The sequence below is a fragment of the Priapulus caudatus genome, unplaced genomic scaffold (assembly GCF_000485595.1).
Source record: "Priapulus caudatus unplaced genomic scaffold, Priapulus_caudatus-5.0.1 Scaffold8, whole genome shotgun sequence".
Classification (NCBI taxonomy): Eukaryota; Metazoa; Priapulida; class Priapulimorpha; order Priapulimorphida; family Priapulidae; genus Priapulus; species Priapulus caudatus.
This window is the reverse complement of record NW_014577069.1, coordinates 690,071-708,879: the sequence shown is the minus strand read 5'-3', so window position 1 is coordinate 708,879 and position 18,809 is coordinate 690,071. Positions and strand designations below refer to the sequence as shown.

General features: G+C 43.1%; 1 protein-coding gene across 1 annotated transcript in view; it reads right to left on the bottom strand.

Moving 5' to 3' along the window:
• Window positions 1–18,809, bottom strand: part of LOC106806201 (G-protein coupled receptor GRL101-like) — a 48,751-nt gene that overhangs the window by 4,914 nt on the left and 25,028 nt on the right. The window contains exons 11-16 of the mRNA XM_014808071.1: window positions 7,532–7,654; window positions 6,324–6,456; window positions 5,940–6,020; window positions 5,255–5,326; window positions 3,460–3,528; window positions 2,705–2,776 (exon numbers count right to left, since the gene is read on the bottom strand). Coding sequence (XP_014663557.1) covers window positions 2,705–2,776; window positions 3,460–3,528; window positions 5,255–5,326; window positions 5,940–6,020; window positions 6,324–6,456; window positions 7,532–7,654 — 550 coding nt within the window. The remainder of the gene's footprint in view (window positions 1–2,704; window positions 2,777–3,459; window positions 3,529–5,254; window positions 5,327–5,939; window positions 6,021–6,323; window positions 6,457–7,531; window positions 7,655–18,809) is intronic.

Below are 18,809 nucleotides of genomic sequence, written 5' to 3'. Positions count from 1 at the left end.
ATATTACTGTTTCTCGCCTTTCTGATCTCGGCGTATTTCCAGCTAACCCTTGGCCTCATCCTAGTTTTCTTCCTATGGCATTTTCACAGCGGTCCAAGTGTTATAACTGGGTGTCGCGATTCCTTTATAGCACCCAACTTACTCTTCGAATATCACTCAGGTTATGCCGTGGTTTGTTTTATGGGCGTATCGCGCAATATTACGCCGAGCGATCTCTGCGCAACTATGCAATCATTCTTAGGAGGAAATACGAGGTGTTGATGGGATTTAGCAGGGCGAGCATCCAAAACTTCAAGGTGCGCTAGTAGTCTCTTCGCTTTCTGATCACGAGCGGCCTCTGGAATAAGGGCACCTGCTTCCAGAAATTCAACGCAGCGATCGTGAAATGATTCACTGCAGGGAACTGGTGGTCGCTTCTAATCTGCAGCTTATCAAAAAGAGAAACCACACACGCAGCACGCACACACCCCATTCCACACACACACACACATCATCACACACACACCACACACAAACACACACGTAACACATCACACACACACTACACACACACACAAACACACGACGTCACACACAGCACACACACACACACACACACACACACATCACACCACACACACACACATCACTCACACACAGCTACACACCACCACACACATCCACACCAACACACGCACACACACACACACACACACACACGACCCACGCACGCCACGCACGCGCAACACAGCACTGCACGCACACACTACCACTACAATTCCACTTCACTCAACTCACTCACTCACTGCACTCACTACTCACTTCACTACCCTTGCTGGGCCTCGCTCGCTCGCTCGCGTCGCTTCGCACGCACGCATGCACGGCAACACACACACGCACAGCTCATACACACAATTCCCTCTCCCTTTCTCGCTTTCTGCTCCCATCGCGCTTGATATACACTATACTACATATATATATTATAACATATATACTACATATATACAGACATATACATACATGATCTATATATCTATATTATATATACTATATATATATATATTACATATATATATATATTAGATATATATATATATATACCAGCTGCAAACATCACACTCTGACAGTTAATGCGTTAAGGAGAGTTGGAAATCCTCAAAAATGCATGTCGGTACGTTTCGCGTGCCGGTGTGCGAGGATGAATTACAGAGAAGCAGCTTTAGCGCATCATACACTAGGGCTAGGTTTCAGCGAGACTCCCGTATCGTGTTTGCGTTAAGCTGCTCATGCAGTAGTGCTGAGCTCCGCGATGATCTCATCTTATATGTGAGTGAGTGGTGAGACGACCCCAGTTGACATCGTATAATATGCGGCTCGCGCGCATAATTTGATTGTGAGATAGCAAAGCTATCGTCGATATGAGAGATACGTGAGAAATTTGTCGTCGTCGGTACCCGTGTAAGGTCGGCGAAACGCCATTCATCTGAGGAACTAGATCTCTTGCTGCGCTGGGTAATGCATGTTGGTTCGTGATTCGGCTAGCCATTACGCGCGCAAATATGTTTAACGAACAGCTGTAAGTGCTCGAAAAATGAGAACTGTTGACACGTTGTGTGAGTAATATTGACCGCATAGAGGGAAAAAATCGACCAAAATATTTATACGGCAGTGTGTGTTATAGTGTGATATCAAGGGTAAAATGCTGAAACCATGCTGCAGTATTAGTCGAATTAATAAACTTTTCCCGTTTTATTTTGACGAGCCTTTGCAGTATTATTGATTAGCTGTCTTACCTTGTTCATATAAAACAAACCGCATGTTCCTACGATGCCCCTACGCTGAGATAATGAGCGGTGAAAATCTGGTATTTTCACCGAAAACCGACTCGAGATCAGTGTGAACTGCGTCCCTCACTCGAAGTGTTATAACTTCGGGAAACCTCGCGTGTTTCCGTCAATGATTGACAAATGGAATGAATGACGTCTGTTATTGATTGCCATAGTGATGACCCCCACCTGTGCCCACCTCACGCCCACCTCGCGCTGGATGTATAGTAAACTCTGGTAGTATTACGTGAGTCAGCGCCACTATGGCGCTACACAGCGGCGACCGGAAGCAACACACTGGAAACACTTCGAGTGAGGGACGCAGTTCACACTGATCTCGAGTCGGTTTTCGGTGAAAATACCAGATTTTCACCGCTCATTATCTCAGCGTAGGGGCATCGTAGGGACATGCGGTTTGTTTTATATGAACAAGGTGAGACAGCTAATCAATAATACTGCAAAGGATCGTCGAAATATAAAGGGAAAAGTTTATTAATTCGACTAATACTGCAGCATGGTTTCAGCATTTTACCCTTGTACGCTCTCCTTCTTTATCTGCTCTTAGTGACATTAACGGAGTTAGGATTCTACTAGGTGCGCAGGGTATCTAGATCTCGCCCGTAAAACGTTCTCACAGATGCTCCTGAGATACATGGCATCTAGAAACGCGGATAATTCATCGGAACAATAATGCAAATGGCGGCGTATTAATCACCAGGGTGAATTGGCGTCCATGAATAGCCAGTGGCGGCAATTGGCTGCCATGAATGTTGATGGCAGTAAAGTAACGTTGATTTGGCTTTCTTAACGAGTTCGCTAGGCATTCTGAATAGCAAGTTATGACCGCCGAGCTGCTTTTGTCATAAAGAACGCCATAGTATTCTACGCGGTGCTCTTACAATTCGCGTAGAGACGAAAGACCCTCGAATGCCTTCGAGTCAATGTTCACAATCACGTTTCCACTCAAATCTCTGAAATATAAAAACGGTTATGATTAACGGAGAAGTATAAACAGTTTGTAAATTATTCGTCGATTTAGCTTATAATTGATCCCACTGCTTCGTGGATATTCCACGTACAGTCTCGTTGGGTATTGGTTATCCACTGCTACATCTAAATGTTCTCCTTAATTGGTTTGAATCTCGGTCTAGCCGCCAGAGATATAAAAACAGAAGACAAAAGACGCCGCCTTTTCTCTATAAAACGACGGCTGTATTTATCGCTCTTATGGAGATAGCGCAGATTATTGTTTTGCTTTAAGTCGCGCTAGATTTATTTGTTATGCAGTGACTATATTATTGGTGATTGCGCCCGTTTCCTTAATATGGTAAGCTGTTCTTCGGCACTCTAAATTATCCAAAAATGAACTATTTCTCACGGGTTAATGACCAGTCAATGACAAAATATCAATCGTATAGGTGTCAAGAATCACGATAATGTAAACTGATAGAGAGCAGAAGACGTTAATGTATTCATGATTATTTCTTTGAAAAAATAATCATGGGTTTCGCACAGAAATTATTACAATTATCCAATAATAATTGTAAAAATATTAATTAAAATAATATTAATTATTATAACTTTATTTACAATGAGAAATAAGATTATTTGTGCGACGCATGCGTAATGATGACGTCTGCCACACCCACATTACAGGTCACGGAGACTTGCTAGCCTTTGAATGTGCCGTTGACTATAGCAGCAGCTCGTTCTCATCAAATCCCTAAAATAACGAGAATATTATATCGCTTAGTAATTCAAAAGTAACGCAATAAACGACTGATCTCTAATTATATACTAACAGAGTTATATATATACTATATATATATATATTATATACTATTATATAGAGAGAGAGAGAGAGAGAGAGAGAGAGAGAGAGAGAGAGAGAGAGAGAGATCTGTATATAACTATAAGGGTTAGTATATAGCGATCAGTGATTGAAACGCACACACCGCATGCTGGTTATATCAACGGTTGTTTCATAACATTTGACGTGCTTATGCAGATTAAGTGTAAATATGATCGTTGCAATTGTAACGATATGCACAGTGTTTCAACCCTCCTTACACACTCCGGGCTGTTGTACGAGCTATGCGGTAAGCGTATGCCGCAATTAGCCTGACTGTTGTTACCCTGAAGGAAAGCAAGATTTAATCATTACGCATAGGCTCCTATGCAGATTTAGTGCGAATATGACCGTTGCAATTGTTACGATATGCACGCTGTTTCAAAACTCATTACAAGCCGAGCTCTATGTGGTCGACCGATGTCGTTACGGTGTAGTAAAGTAAGATTTAACTATTACGCGAACTACCGTGCCGACGGTAGCTTTAAGGGCCATTCGGGTGTGCTAAATTCTAGTAACTGGAAATTCGCCATGTAATCGACCGTCTGCTATTGCTATTCTAAAGTTCTGGTTCGAGCGCAACGTGCGGCAAGTAGTAGTTGTACAAGTTTTAACTCGTGGATATGCGAATTCTAGATGAGCACCGATCTAATTGCCTGTTTTCGAGGATCTCGTTAGAGTTACATTCTTTCGTTTTATTGAAAATAATTTCAACAATGTTAATCGGATAGAAATCGCTTAATCAGCATGATCATGTAAACGTGCTGTTTTGAGGCTATTAATTAACTATAATAAATCACAAACATTTCGCAATTATAAATATCACTTTTTGTTCGCTCGAACAAAAGCGATAAATTAAAAATTCGTCCCTAATATACGTCCCGATTTATAAGTTGGAATCCGGAGCAAAATAATACCACACTGTTTCCAAGTATTGATCTATACGGTCAGGATAGGAAGATGTTATTCGATTCCAATGCGGAGATACACGGTTCAGAAGCAGAGCCATCGCACGGCAACTACGACGCACGGTCGGCTCATCATTTTCCCCCAGCTCAGCCTGCAGCAGCAGCCGTCTCAAGTGCTTCTACGCTTCCTTAGATGCACAATTGCGAGTCACTGCCTCGTTTTTGTTTCGCCTCGTCTTCAAAAAATTTCGAACAAGACGGAACGATCGTCGTCGTTGTCGTCTTCGTTTAATGGGCGCAATTTCTGCGAGACAACTCTCGTGCAGCAATTAACTTGAGCATCTCTCCAGCTCGCCCGTGTACGAGACTAGCATCAGCTCGTCACGGTGCCTGCCGCACACCGTCGCGCATCGGCTGTATCGTAACAAAGGCAAGCAGACATCTCCACGCCGCGACCGCGCGACGGTGTGCAGGTATATGCGGTCGCAGTGTTGTATTTTGCACGCACGCGCGCACGCACGCGCGCAGGTACGCACACGCACACGCACACACATACACGCACACACACGCACGCGCACACACACAATATATATAATATAAACAGTTTCTTTATTCGTTCATTTATTAATCTATTTAATTACGTTAGGACGAAGAACGAGCCGCCATACGCCCGTCTGCTTACGCATACTTACAGAATCTGCAAGTGGCTCAGCTGAATAAACCAACCAGATCCGAGTCGAGTAACGAGGTTGTTGCTGACATCGCTGTAAGCACAGAATACACGTACGCTAGTTACGTATTGTTGCCCCGCGTGTGCACCCCGTCGCGCTGACCACGATCATTAGGTAATAGCCGTCATTATTGCGATCGCAGAAGCGCAATAATGCGGCAGCGGCCGCAACGCACTCACGCACACACGCGCGCAGGCACGCACTCACGCACGGACGCGTGCATGCGCGCAATAACGCACGCACGCAACGCGTGCTTACGCGCGCACGCGCGCGTCCACTCTCGCACGCAGGTACACTCACGCACGCACGCACTCACACAGGCACGCGCCCAATCACTCACGCACGCACGCACGCGCCCACTCATTCACGCACATGCACTCACTCACGCACGTACACACACGCAGGCACTCACTCACGCACGCACGCGCCCACTCACTTACGCACGCGCCCACTCACTCACGCACGCGCCCACTCACTCACGCACGTACACTCACGCAGGCACGCACTCACGCACGCACGCGTCCACTCACTCACGCACGTACACTCACGCAGGAACCCACTTCCGTACTCACGTACGCACATTACCGCACAGACACGCACGCGCCCACTCACGCACGCACAACGAGGCAAGTATGCGGGCACTTACAGATGTACGATGGCATACGATATGTAGGGATCGAGAGTGGTTGCGCTGAACGTAGTGCCTAGAAGATTTCCCGTGAAGTTTCTGCAAGAAAGCGCAGACACCCACCGTTAGTCAACCATCAAGGGCGAGAAGTTCTTTGCGCTTCGCTATTGTCTCTTTCGAATTGACAACAACAGCTAACGTGGCTATGTCGTGATCATCTCTGAAACTTCCCGAATGAACAGGCGTTTCACGTAGGGCATGCGCAGGCACGCATAACACGTGTGACATTATACGCGAACGCAAAAGTGTCGCCAATTATTCGTACGCAATTGCCTATAATTTCAACTACACGACTGCCATCGATATGCGTCGACACACAACCTACAAGTAGCAATGGCTTACAGTCGCGACAGTTTGTTCGCTTTCACATTGTCGTGTATGTCGTCGGATAGACTCGTCATGTTCAAGTAGGTGCATTCCATCTTCACATCCTGACACACGCAGTCCTCCTGCGACGGGATCATGCAGTTGAACGCTGGAAAATATGGAAAAGGAATGACTAACTTTACGCGCCAAAGATGCCTTTAACTGCTCCTACGAATTTTAAATATGCAAATATAGTTCGTCATCATTGTAATTATAGTCGGAATAGTAGCACGATGCTGTAAGCAGGCAGCGCGGAAATATGTGCTTTGAAACGAGGGGTGACGTCCTGATAATTCGTGACTCTCTTCGTAATTAGTGTTAATTAGTAATTATTGTTAACATTGTTAATTTATGAAAAAATAGAGAGTGGAAGAAATATTGTTTGTAGGTGTAATTTGTCTATGCATCATCAAAGAAACCGGCAAATGACGTCGGCATATTCCCTCAAAGATGCTGTCCGTGAAACGCCACACGTCGGAGGCGTGTCAAAACATTAGGTTATTAGCAGAGCATTCACCCTCGCGAAAAAAACAGCTGTCTATTTCTTCTCTTCTCATTAAAAAATCTGTCATGTAGGTGCATCAGTATATGATAGCATGCGTTTGGGCATCGCATAATCAGGAATTCGTAAGAATTTGCGATAGCAAAGATTGGCATTGACGTTGTAGTTTTTAGGACCGAATAGGTAGGTAGTCGGTCGTAGAGGACCCATATCGTCATCGGGAAAGTTGTGCGCACAAATTATTAATTTCTAATTGTAATTTTACTTGGGTTTTTCAACAGACAAACACAGCTTGTTCGAGCGGATACGACCGAAAACCTTCGCGTTAGCCTGCAATAGAATGACATTGCATCGGCGGACATAGAACCCCCCCCAACGCTGCATTTTAGTGTAAACCGATGTACCTCAGCGCAGCTCATGATGTTGTCCGGTGTGAGGAGCGCAATAACGTCATATTAAACGAAATTAACAAACCTCTCTTTCCCAAAATCATACCTGCGCAAGGCCAGCAGATACTCTTATTAAATACGTGTCTAGCCTGTTTATGGTCTATACTGTCGCACATCTATATAAAGTTAATAATTAACTCCATCTTTCCGTGTTGGCTTCAATTTCAACGTCTAGCGACGGAGTTCTACGGACGTTAGGACGGACGATGCGTCATCGCGGTGTGTTTACTCACGACATCCGTCCTCGTCTGTCCACGTCTCCTCACAGTCCGGCTTCTGGTCGCAGTGATACGCCTCCGGTATGCAGTAGTAGTTTCTACACTTCAGCTGATGGTCGTCGGAACACGTCCAGTTCTCTGCGCCCACACACACACACAAGTTACTCGAATAATAATAATATTTCAGCATTCTCCGACATGACGATTAGAATTTGCAAAGACACACGTAACGGTCCTCTCAATGGCTACCAAATTACTCCTACGTCACGTTCGTAGCGGGTGGGATGACGTTATTCAAATCTAAATTCAAATCCAAAATAATGTATCAACGTACTTAGAATGTTACAGCTTTCGCGGAACTGTGTGTGAAATCGAATTGTGCGATGGAAGACTAATTGACTATCAAGTCTTCGAGTGAGAAATTTCCTAATTACTTAAAGGGAGAGTTTACTCTAGCTTCTAGGGTTATTTTCAGCTAATTTAGGTTTTAATTACGCTACCTAAGAAGTTTCATGGTTCAATCACCATTAGAAATATTTTTAAAAAATGTTTTAAAACTAACTACTACAGTTTGATTACAACGACGGTGGCGCCACTCAAAGCGCACGATCTGATAAGTTGCGCAAAACCACTTTCCAGCCAAGGGCTACAGACCGAGGGTGTTTCTTATTTATTCATTTAAAAGAAAAAGAATTGTAATATCTTATAAACGACATATAGTTTCAGTTATATTATGGATAAATTTGCCCTAAAATGAATATTGTCCGGTTAAATAGCATTTAGGTATAGATATAATTGCACTTTTGTGATTAGCCCTCGGGTCTGTAACGTGCAAAATAAATGGTCAAATGCGCAACTTTTTCGGGGTGGCAGCACGGTCGCGGGTGTCATGGCGCCGTTCAAATTTCGTAGCGTTGATGTGTAATTAATTAGAACAATTAAATTAGGTATCCGGTAACAAATACGTGTGGGTATAGACGATTTGTTATACAGTAAGTACAGTTGTATACCATACCATGCCAAAAGATGGCATGAGAGTAAATATTGTAGGAACACCTGTCAACACGCACTATGCATACAGGTCTTGTATTTTTGGTGTAATTAGTAGTGTAGTTGTAGTGTATAATTACCTTCTATTGTCTTTCGAGCTGTATTTCTACTATGAACGTTATATAACGTATGTAACGTAAAACTCCCATGTAATGTAATGTAATGTAATGTAATGTAATGTAATGTAATGTAATGTAATGTAATGTAATGTAATGTAATGTAATGTAATGTAATGTAATGTATGTAATGTAATGTAATGTAATGTAATGTAATGTAATGTAATGTAATGTAATGTAATGTAATGTAATGTAATGTAATGTAATTTAGTGTAATGTAATGTAATGTAATGTAATGTAATGTAATTTAGTGTAATGTAATGTAATGTAATGTAATGTAATGTAATATAATGTAATGTAATGTAATGTAATGTAAGTAATGTGTAAGATGTAATGTAAGACTCCAATCGTCCAGCGAGCGGTAATATTGATCGTATATGTTTTCTCACGTAGAATCTCTGTGTTGAGGCAAAAAATCGAAGACGATATTTTACTGAGATTGAGTACGGCAGCCTCTAGCCATAGTAAGACGGATAAACGGATGATGTATGACTCTGTCTTCATGACGTGATCTAATCTCACCTTTATTAATAGGTTTGTATCCGCACCATATATATATATATATATATAGCCTGATATACCAGATACCCCGATATATATATATATATATCGGGAAAAGAGCGCGCACAAGAGAGCGAGAAAGAGAGGTAAGAGAGGGAGAGAAAGAGGGAGAAGAGAGAGAGTGAAGCGACAGACAGAGAAATGTATGACGGAGATGAATAGATGCAGAGAGGGCAGACGTCGAGTGAGAGAGAATTGAAGAGAGTCGAGAGAGAAGAATGGTGAGAACGAGAACGTAGATAGAGCGAGGATATGGAAAGAATGTCTGCGAAATTTGCATCTAGTTATGCTGGTAAATTCAATTTTGATATTTGGGATTAATAACTGAATACGGCGAAGAAATCGGTTTAGGACTTACTGCAACTCGTCAAGTGAGAATTATCGCGGCAGCCGGTTCTTGGAAGCGTCTCGGAGCTTCAAACACCAGCTTGTAATCGGCACACACTGACCGCTAGCACAGCGCATCTCGGGTGTCCAGTTACACTCCTGCTCCGGATACGCTAAACAGTAAATGCGGAGATATATGCACAGTTTTGCACGAGCAACGACCGCTTGCATTTCGAGATAAGAGCCAGTCACAAATTACTTAAATTACAGCGAAGTTACAACGAATTACAAAATAATGCATGAACAATGTAATTGATTTTTGCTAGTGACTACATTTCGTTTACTAAATAAAGTAATATAATGTATCACAATGTGGTAGTGTGTTATCGAATCAGGAATGTATCACAATGCTAGTGGTTTTTGCCAGTGACTTATTTCGTTCACTAAACAAAAATTAATGTATCACAGATGGTACTGTGTATCGAATCACGAATGAATCCAATGATAGTGATTATTGCTAGTGACTATATGTCGCTGCTAAATTAAACGTAATATATTAAGGTATTCACAAGATGGTGGCGTGTTAAGCGAGTGACAGATACCGTGGTAGTTCAATACGACAGCGAATGCAAAAAGCATGCTATAATTTTTTGCTCGTGTGTACTTTGAGCGCTAACGTGTCATTGAACTGATGGTATCAAATCAATAATGTGTCAATGGAGAAGTCTCTAGACAACAAAGCATCTTGCGTCAACATTGATTGATTCGAAAATCGATATTAAACTTGTACGGGAAATGCGGCTCTTAGGAATAAAGTAGATTCTTTTGTATTTTTTATATTAATTTAGTATGTGTGTGTGTGTGTGTGTGTGTGTGTGTGTGTGTGTGTGTGTGTGTGTGTGTGAGAGAGAGAAAGAGAGTGTGTGTGTGTCTACGTCTGCGTGCATACCGCAGTCAGGTCCTTCGTCGCTGGCGTTGTACAGTCTTGTAGTAGTATCACATTCTGTACTCGCTGCTGTATAACATTGACCACTGTCACATCGGAATTCATCTACTCAAACATGGGCGGCAGTGGGTCTAAAAATGGCGGCGTAATTAACCTGGCGTCAACTCTCTGTCGATCACTATTGGACAACGATTTTATATATATTTATATTACTTTATTATTGTTATGTGTTATGGATAGTATTATTAATAACCCTATTGATATATCTTTTTATATTTATATTATTATTTATATCTATTGAATGTTATTATTGTTATAACAGTTATTTTATTCTTATGGTGATGTATTGAAGCTCACAGGAGTGATGAGCTGGCCTATGTTTTGCGAAATTACAGCCTCTCTGGGCACTGTAAATATCATACCGTGACAATTTTGGATTGGTTTCATATATTATATCTCACCACAGTCCGTCTCGTCGGTACCATCCAGACAATCCGATCTTGAAATCACACCAGGCACTTTCTCGATGCACATTCCCACTAATCTTTACATTGCAGTGCGCTATCATTGCATAGCAGATCTAATACGTGTATAAGGAAAACGTTACTGTGAAAACTGTTTACACTGCATAATGCTTACACGCGAACACACTCATGCTCGCACGCACACACACCAACAAGGGCGCAGGTAGGCAGGCAGGGAATGCATGCACGCACGCACACGCACGCACGCATACGCAGGCACGCCGCACACGCACGCACGCACGCACGCACGCAGAAAGGTACACAGACACTATAGGCACGCACGCACGCACGCACGCACCGCACGCACGCACGCACGCACACACACACACATACACAAGATTCATTTCAAGATTCAAAATTCACACACACACACACACACACACACAAACGAAGCCCGCACACATCATCTATAAAATATAACTTTACTGTGAAAATATTTATGCGTTCCTGAAATGCACGAGCTTAGACGTAGCAGGCAACGAGGCATATTTTATGTTTAAAAACGTGGGTAGGGTTTCAAAGCATAATCAAATCAAATGCAGAAAAGAAATGCCATTTACATATCATTTCATTTTGTATAAGAGCCGCCTATGTACTTACAAAAATACGAATTATATATTAATATTTATACATTAATATATATTAAATTTTTATTGCCAAACTGAAATTTTTAAATAGGAAGATTGGCTGAGATTGCTGAAATCGGTCGATTTGGTTGTTGCAGTTGGTAGTTAAATGGTGGAAATTAGTGGATATGTAGAAACGGCTGGGAACGTGCGGTCTGATGAAGGTTAGTTAGTATATTCGTATGAACGCAGGCGCAGGTGGCCCCTAAACGGGGAGCTATGCGCTAAGAGCTAGCGACCCGTCTATGAGTGGTTTTATGTGCTAAGCTGCATGAACAGACCAGTTCTCGCGCTACGAGTTAGCATGGCCGACAAAATTAAAGAACATACAAACGGCATAAGACGTTGTGAAATAGGAATTGGTACGACGTTTGTATACGCCGCCGTGTGTGCACGGTGTCTTACTTGCCAACCTCGTCTCTGTACGATGATTATATACTATACTATAGTATACTACTATAGTTTATCGTATATAGTATATAGTTCTATAGTATATAGTTCTATAGTATATAGTCATAGTTATAGTATTATAGTCTATAGTATATAGTCTATAGTATATAGTCTATAGTATATAGTCTATAGTATATAGCTAATAAGTATATTAGTATATAGTATATAGTCTATAGTATATTAGTATATAGTTATACTATAGTTATTAAGTCTAGTTTAGTATATAGTCTATAGTATATAGTCATAGTATATAGTCTATAGTATATAGTCTATAGTATATAGTCTATAGTATAAAGTCTAGAGTAGATAGTCGATAGTATATAATCTATAGTATATAGTCTATAGTATATAATCTATAATACTATATAAGTATTATATACTAGTATTTTCTTAGACTAGTCTATCTCGATTTCATTACAGCGCGCACATGGTAGATCGACTCACACCAACAAGCAGCGACGCAGCCACAAAAGACTATTGGCGTCCGTCTATACAGGCATACGTAAACTCGCTGCAATCTAGTTTATGTCCGCGGATGGACGTCAGTGTCGCTTAGTGGTCACGCTGCAGATTAACCTGCTGTCACTAGAACCCCCCCCCATCGAGTCGACCATCGATCTCTCGCCTCGCATTTCGCGCGCCGAATCGCAAAAGTTTCACTGCGAATTTCACCACGAAATTTCATCGTGAAGTTTCCTCGCGAATTTCATCGTGAATTTCACGCGAAGTTTTCATCGTGTATTTCACCGCGAAGTTTCATTGCGACGTTTCATCGCAAAAGTTTCAACGTGTATTTCACCGCGAAGTTTCACCGCAAAGTTTTATCGCAAAGTTTCATCGCAAAAGTTTCATCGCGAAGTTTTATCGTGAAGTTTCATCGTGAAGCTTCATCGCGAATTTCATCACGAATTTCATCACGAAGTTTCATTTCGAAAGTTTCATCGCGAAGTTTCACCGCGAAAGTTTTCATCGCGAATTTCATCCCGCAGTTTCCATCGCAAATTTGATAGAATTAGTAAAGCGCATGCGCCGCGGCGATTCTTACCACAGTTCTTCTCGTCCTTCTTCTGCAGACAGTTGGCGCGGCCGTTGCAGACGGCGCTTGCTCGTGGCAGACATCGACCGTCGCAGAAGATCGACGGACCGTGGTGATCGGGCAGACGCCTCGTCGGCGGCTATCGTGTTGTGTTTTGCTGTATGCGAGGTGTGTGACAAAAGACAAAAGCAATAACTTGGAGCTCATAATCAAGGATGTCATCATTGCTGTACCGGCATGGCGGTCAGTTGATCGCCCCCATATCTATATCGCACTCTGAATTATCACCTCTCTCTCTCTCTCTCTCTCTCTCTCTCTCTATATATATATATATATATATATATATAGAAAGAGAGAAAGAGAGAGAGAGAGAGAGAGAGAGAGAGAGAGAGAGAGAGAGAGAGAGAGAGAGAGAGTCATCGGGTTATGCATACGCGCCCCAATGGTTTATAGATGTATGTCTATATATACTCTATATCTATGTGCTTTCGGGCGGTGACAACGGTAAGCGTCACGTGAAGATTGCGTCGTGTGTCACTACCGGCAGCGGGTGAGCGGGTGTCAAGACTCGCCTTCATATAAGAGTTGTTAGTCAGCGAACAAAGGCGCCATGATTAAATTCCTTGCACCGACGACAAACTTAATGCGCTGGCATTCATGGTCGGTATCTGATGTCTTTCGCTAGTCGGCGCGCGCCGAAACTTCATGATCAACCGATATAACTACCTCGAACAGGGGCGTAGCTAGCCATGCAACGATGTGCAGGCAAAACTGAAAAACAGGGGGGGGAGGGTATGGGGGTCCTTAGAAAATGTTGAAGATGTAAACCGCAGGAGATGGTATTCGAAGTACTTTTGAGTACATGTACAGCCTTCATTCTGACTACGACAATTCTATTTTTAGTAGAACAATTCTTGGGCTTGCAGGCGCGTATTGATTGATGTACAGGGGAGGAGGGCATTGTTTAGGTGGCGTTTATTATCGAATATGTAGGGGTGACCACCACTGGGATGAGAGTGACAGCAAAATTCTTTCTTGGAATTGTGAAAAAGCTGCAAAAGGGTTGTAATCTGCTTCGCTTCTCAATTACATAATTAACCCATGCATCAGGTGACGTTTTGTTACAGCCTGCGCGACTATTATACTGGGCAATAATTAATTAGTATATGTGTAAAAATATTGTTCATTCAACAGAATTAAGGGGGTGGCTGGCCACCCAATCCACCCCCCATGAATCCGCCACTGCGGACATACTTCAGTAGATAAATGAACTCATACAGCTTACTTAAATTTTTATGACAAATGTTTTAATTATTACAAGGCGTAGTATTTAATTACTACGTCCTTGTCTGTTACTTCGTGTCAGTGTGCAGCAGCTAGCGTGCGGCTGCCAGCGTGTGCTGCAGATGAGCATTTGGGTGGCATTTACAGGAAATCGTCGAAAATAATAGGTGAAAAAGAGTAGAGAAACATGAAGACTTTGGTAGTAAATAGATTTCGTATTTATTTAGCATTATATTTTATTGAAACGCTCCAAGTGTCTGTGCATGCGCTCGCACACACACACACACACGCACGCACGCACGCACGCACGCTAGCGCAATATATTGTATGCTTTATTTAAAAAAATTTAACCATTTAATAAAAGAAGATGTGCAGGCATGTGCCTTTTTGCCTAAAGGCAGCTACGCGCCTGTCAAATTGTGTTAGACGGGCGTGAGTGTGTGACTGGCGGGACGAGGTATTCCAGCGTAAGAAATAAAACTTGCCAGGAAAGGAATATCGCATGACTGCGCCACTGCGTTATATAACCACAACAATTTACTACGAATGGTTTACTTTTCTGCCACGTGTCAGGCAGTGAGTGACATAACGCACCGGTCAACAACAAGAGTTTCGTTTTTTTGTGCGTTCAATATTTAATGCGACTGAATCGACATGCACGGTATCACCCGTTTATATTAGTGAGTAACACTTCGAGATTTCAATTATCCAGCTTATTTTACCCATTATAGGATAATTATCCGCCCACCCGACCCCTCTCATACGACTCATATCTCACCCACGTATATATATATATTATATATGTGTGGTGTGTGTGTGTGTGTGTGGTGTGTGTGTTGTGTGTGTTGTGTGTGTGGTGTGTGTGTGTGGTGTGTGTGTGTGTGTGTGTGTGTGTGTGTGTGTTGTGTGTGTGTTGTGTGTTGGTGTGTGTGTGTGTGTGGTGTGTGTGTGTGTGTGTGTGTGTGGTGGTGTGTGTGTGTGTGTGGTGATATATCCGTTGTTCGTGTGGTATTGTCACGGTCATCGGTCAATGTTATCGTAAACCCGTCTCGCGTAATTTTAGTTATAGCAAAGGGAAGAATTATCAGCGAAATGTCTGTTACACAGACTGTCTTTCTAACATATTCATATTTGTTATATTAACCGGTACTTATAATACCCGTCAGGATTTCCTGTAGTTCACTCGATATGGCAACGAAATTAACGTATTTCGTCGCATTAAACATGTCTGTGGCGATGATGATGATGACGACGACGATGATGATGATGATAACGACGACGATGATGATGATGACGACGACGACGACGATGACGACGACGACGACGACGACGACGACGATAATGATGACGGTGACGATGACGGCGACGATGATGGTGATGATAATGATGACGATGATGACGACGACGATGACGGTGACGATGACCACCGCGCATTAGAGTGAAATACAACGTTGAACTCACAGCAATCGCCGAATTCGTCGTCGTTGATTCGAAGATATACGCTGTTCTGACAGTCGCCGATGCCGTCGCAGATGTGATCTCGCGAGATGCACCTATTCGTCCCCTCGCAGCGGATCGTAGCGGCTGGATTGCAGACGTACCCTTGAAAACGTGAATTTACGTGTGCATCAAAATTCATATAAACATAAATGCATATAAATGCATAATAATTACATCCTCGCGCACGTCAGCCGAACCCCACAACCTCTACGAGGATCCTAAGCAGTATGACTCGACAGGAGACACCCCGGCTATACGAATACCACGTAGCGAATCCGAGAGACGGAGTAAGCGAACACGGGATAGCAAGACGGCTAACATATATAGCAACCACGCGCTCACACAACCGGCGCTAACAACCGGCACAACGCTCGCACGCATACATACTTTACGCGTTCGTCGTCAAATGTCATTTATCATTCTACAAAAAAGCCATTCTTCGCACGTAAACGTCTGAACGATGTGACAGGCCATTTGCGCGCCGTGTGCCTCGCTCGCTCGCGCGCACCGACCACCGCGTACATATGTCACTATTATGGGCGCGTACCATCGAGAACGCGTGTGTAGGATGTACACGCCACCTCATCGTCACATTCCGGCGGACAGTCGCAGATGCCGTCGCATACGTTACCGCTGTTCACACACAGGCCCTGCTTGCATCGGTATTCCATAGGCGAGCACTCACGGCCTGGAACATACGCACACACACACACACACACATGAGAAAACAGTCGGCATCGGTATAATACATCGGTATTTCGCCGAGCAAACACATACACCCCCCAACCCCCCGCGCGCGTCGAAAGTAAAGGAAGGCGTTTCGTAAGATCGTGTAATCGAGATTCCGTTTCCGTCGGTTTCGCGGTCTGTTTGAACAAAAAAGAAAGGAAGCGAAAATTGTTGAGGGAGGGGAGTGAGGAGAGGGCGGCGAAACGCAAGCTCGTCAACAAGCACATAATATACGTACGATACGGCGACGTATACGCGCCGTAACTCGATTTAACTCGATTTACAACGAAACGAAGCCGTACAATTTCGTTCGTCCTCTCCCTCTGGGCAGTCTCGGACTCCATCGCACGCGAATCGTCTATGATACACGGCGCCATTGTCGCACGCCCACAGATCTGCAAAGTAAAGCGTGCATTACTCATGTGCCCGTTGTTCCGCGCGCGATTTCAATGCAAGATTTACGAGGACAGCTTACAAACCACCTGGTGCCGCGTAACTGTGCAGCCGACGCTGTGAAATTCACGGGAGACACATAAAAGTAGGAGATGCTTCGCCGACGCTCGCACGAAACGACAGTTCGATCGCCGATCGTCCATTGCGCGGTGGTTAAATCACGAGTATTCTATTAGATATCGCGTATTTTAATCGGTATTCTTCTCAATTTTGTTGAAAGCGGATATTTCTTCCGAGACACTGATTGTAAAAAAGCCGATTCCTTGCAAAGTATAATAGCTGCATGGAAAGTGGCCCGTTGACAGTGCATAATTACTTCCGAATGTAGCTTCTGCGATGCATTCATAGCACAGCGACACGCGACTATGTGGCCTTGAGTTATAGCGCAAAATATAAACGAAAAACATGACCAGGAGATCGATACTGAGTTTCGTGTGTGCATGTTGCATCATTCGTGTGAGTTAGAGAACTTGTGCCTCGTCGTATTACTAAATCTACGGTATTGCGCTGAAAATTCTATCGAAATCATGTAGAATTCTATTCTACATCATATATAGTTTTGCATTATTATTTGTGCATTTTTTATAGCAACCGATATACTTCATCATTCTGCAGCGACGATGTTTTTTTGTTATTATCAATATAAAACATATTACACGGAGGGTTAGTCCTGGTTGTGAACTTACGACATTATCGTGGCGATAATTGATGATAATTTTGTGTTTGTGATGATGTGCTGTGTTGTGCTTGTGGATATAGTTAGTGATGTTTGCATCCTACCTTCGGGGTTGCAGTCGCTTTCGTCGCTAGCATCCTTGCAGTCGATCTCGCCATCACAGAAGAACCACTGATTAATGCACTCTGTGTTATTGCACTGTTTCTCTCCAACCCAACATGCTCTGAACTCTGAAAAAATTACATTTGTTTTTTAATTGCCATAAAACACACGTCTTTTGAACGCCTACTAACAATTTAGCTAAATCTGGGCAATTCGTTTTTTACCGCTGCTTGGCCACTGCGTTAGATACGCCAGACAGCTATCATACTCACAATATTCATAGAAGTGGTGCCGAATTCAATATCGAAGGGCTGCTTAACATGCGACGGCGTATGAAGTTTATTATCAATAGAAACACAGACGGCAGCTTATCAGCGGCAAACACGAAGTCCGCTTATATAATGATGAGAACGATCTCAAATATATATTGCTGAATGGTGGGGGCGCTAGTGCTTCACTCGCGCTCACAATGGCCGCCATTCTTTCACGCGGAGACCGGCGCAGAGTAAACGCACCAGCTTTTACTCGGTTGATTTTTCAACCAGGAGGCCGCCCGTCTGTGAGCGTTCGTGAAAAGCCGTTATTTTAGCTTAACGTCTGCTTTTCGCGGGATCGTGGTCCGAACAGTGGAAATCCATCAGCGGTTTCGCCGCTGCCATTTATAGGTGAAACAGAGTACACTCACGGCACCTTTTAGCTGTTCATATTGTTATAGGGTTATGGTGTCGGTAATAGTGTTAGTTATAGTGTATAGTTATAGTTATAGTTATAGTTATAGTGTAGTTATAGTTATAGTTATAGTTATAGTTATAGTTATAGTTATTGATTGATGTACAGGGGAGGGAGGGCATTGTTTAGGTGGCGTTTATTATCGAATATGTAGGGGTGACCACCACTGGGATGAGAGTGACAG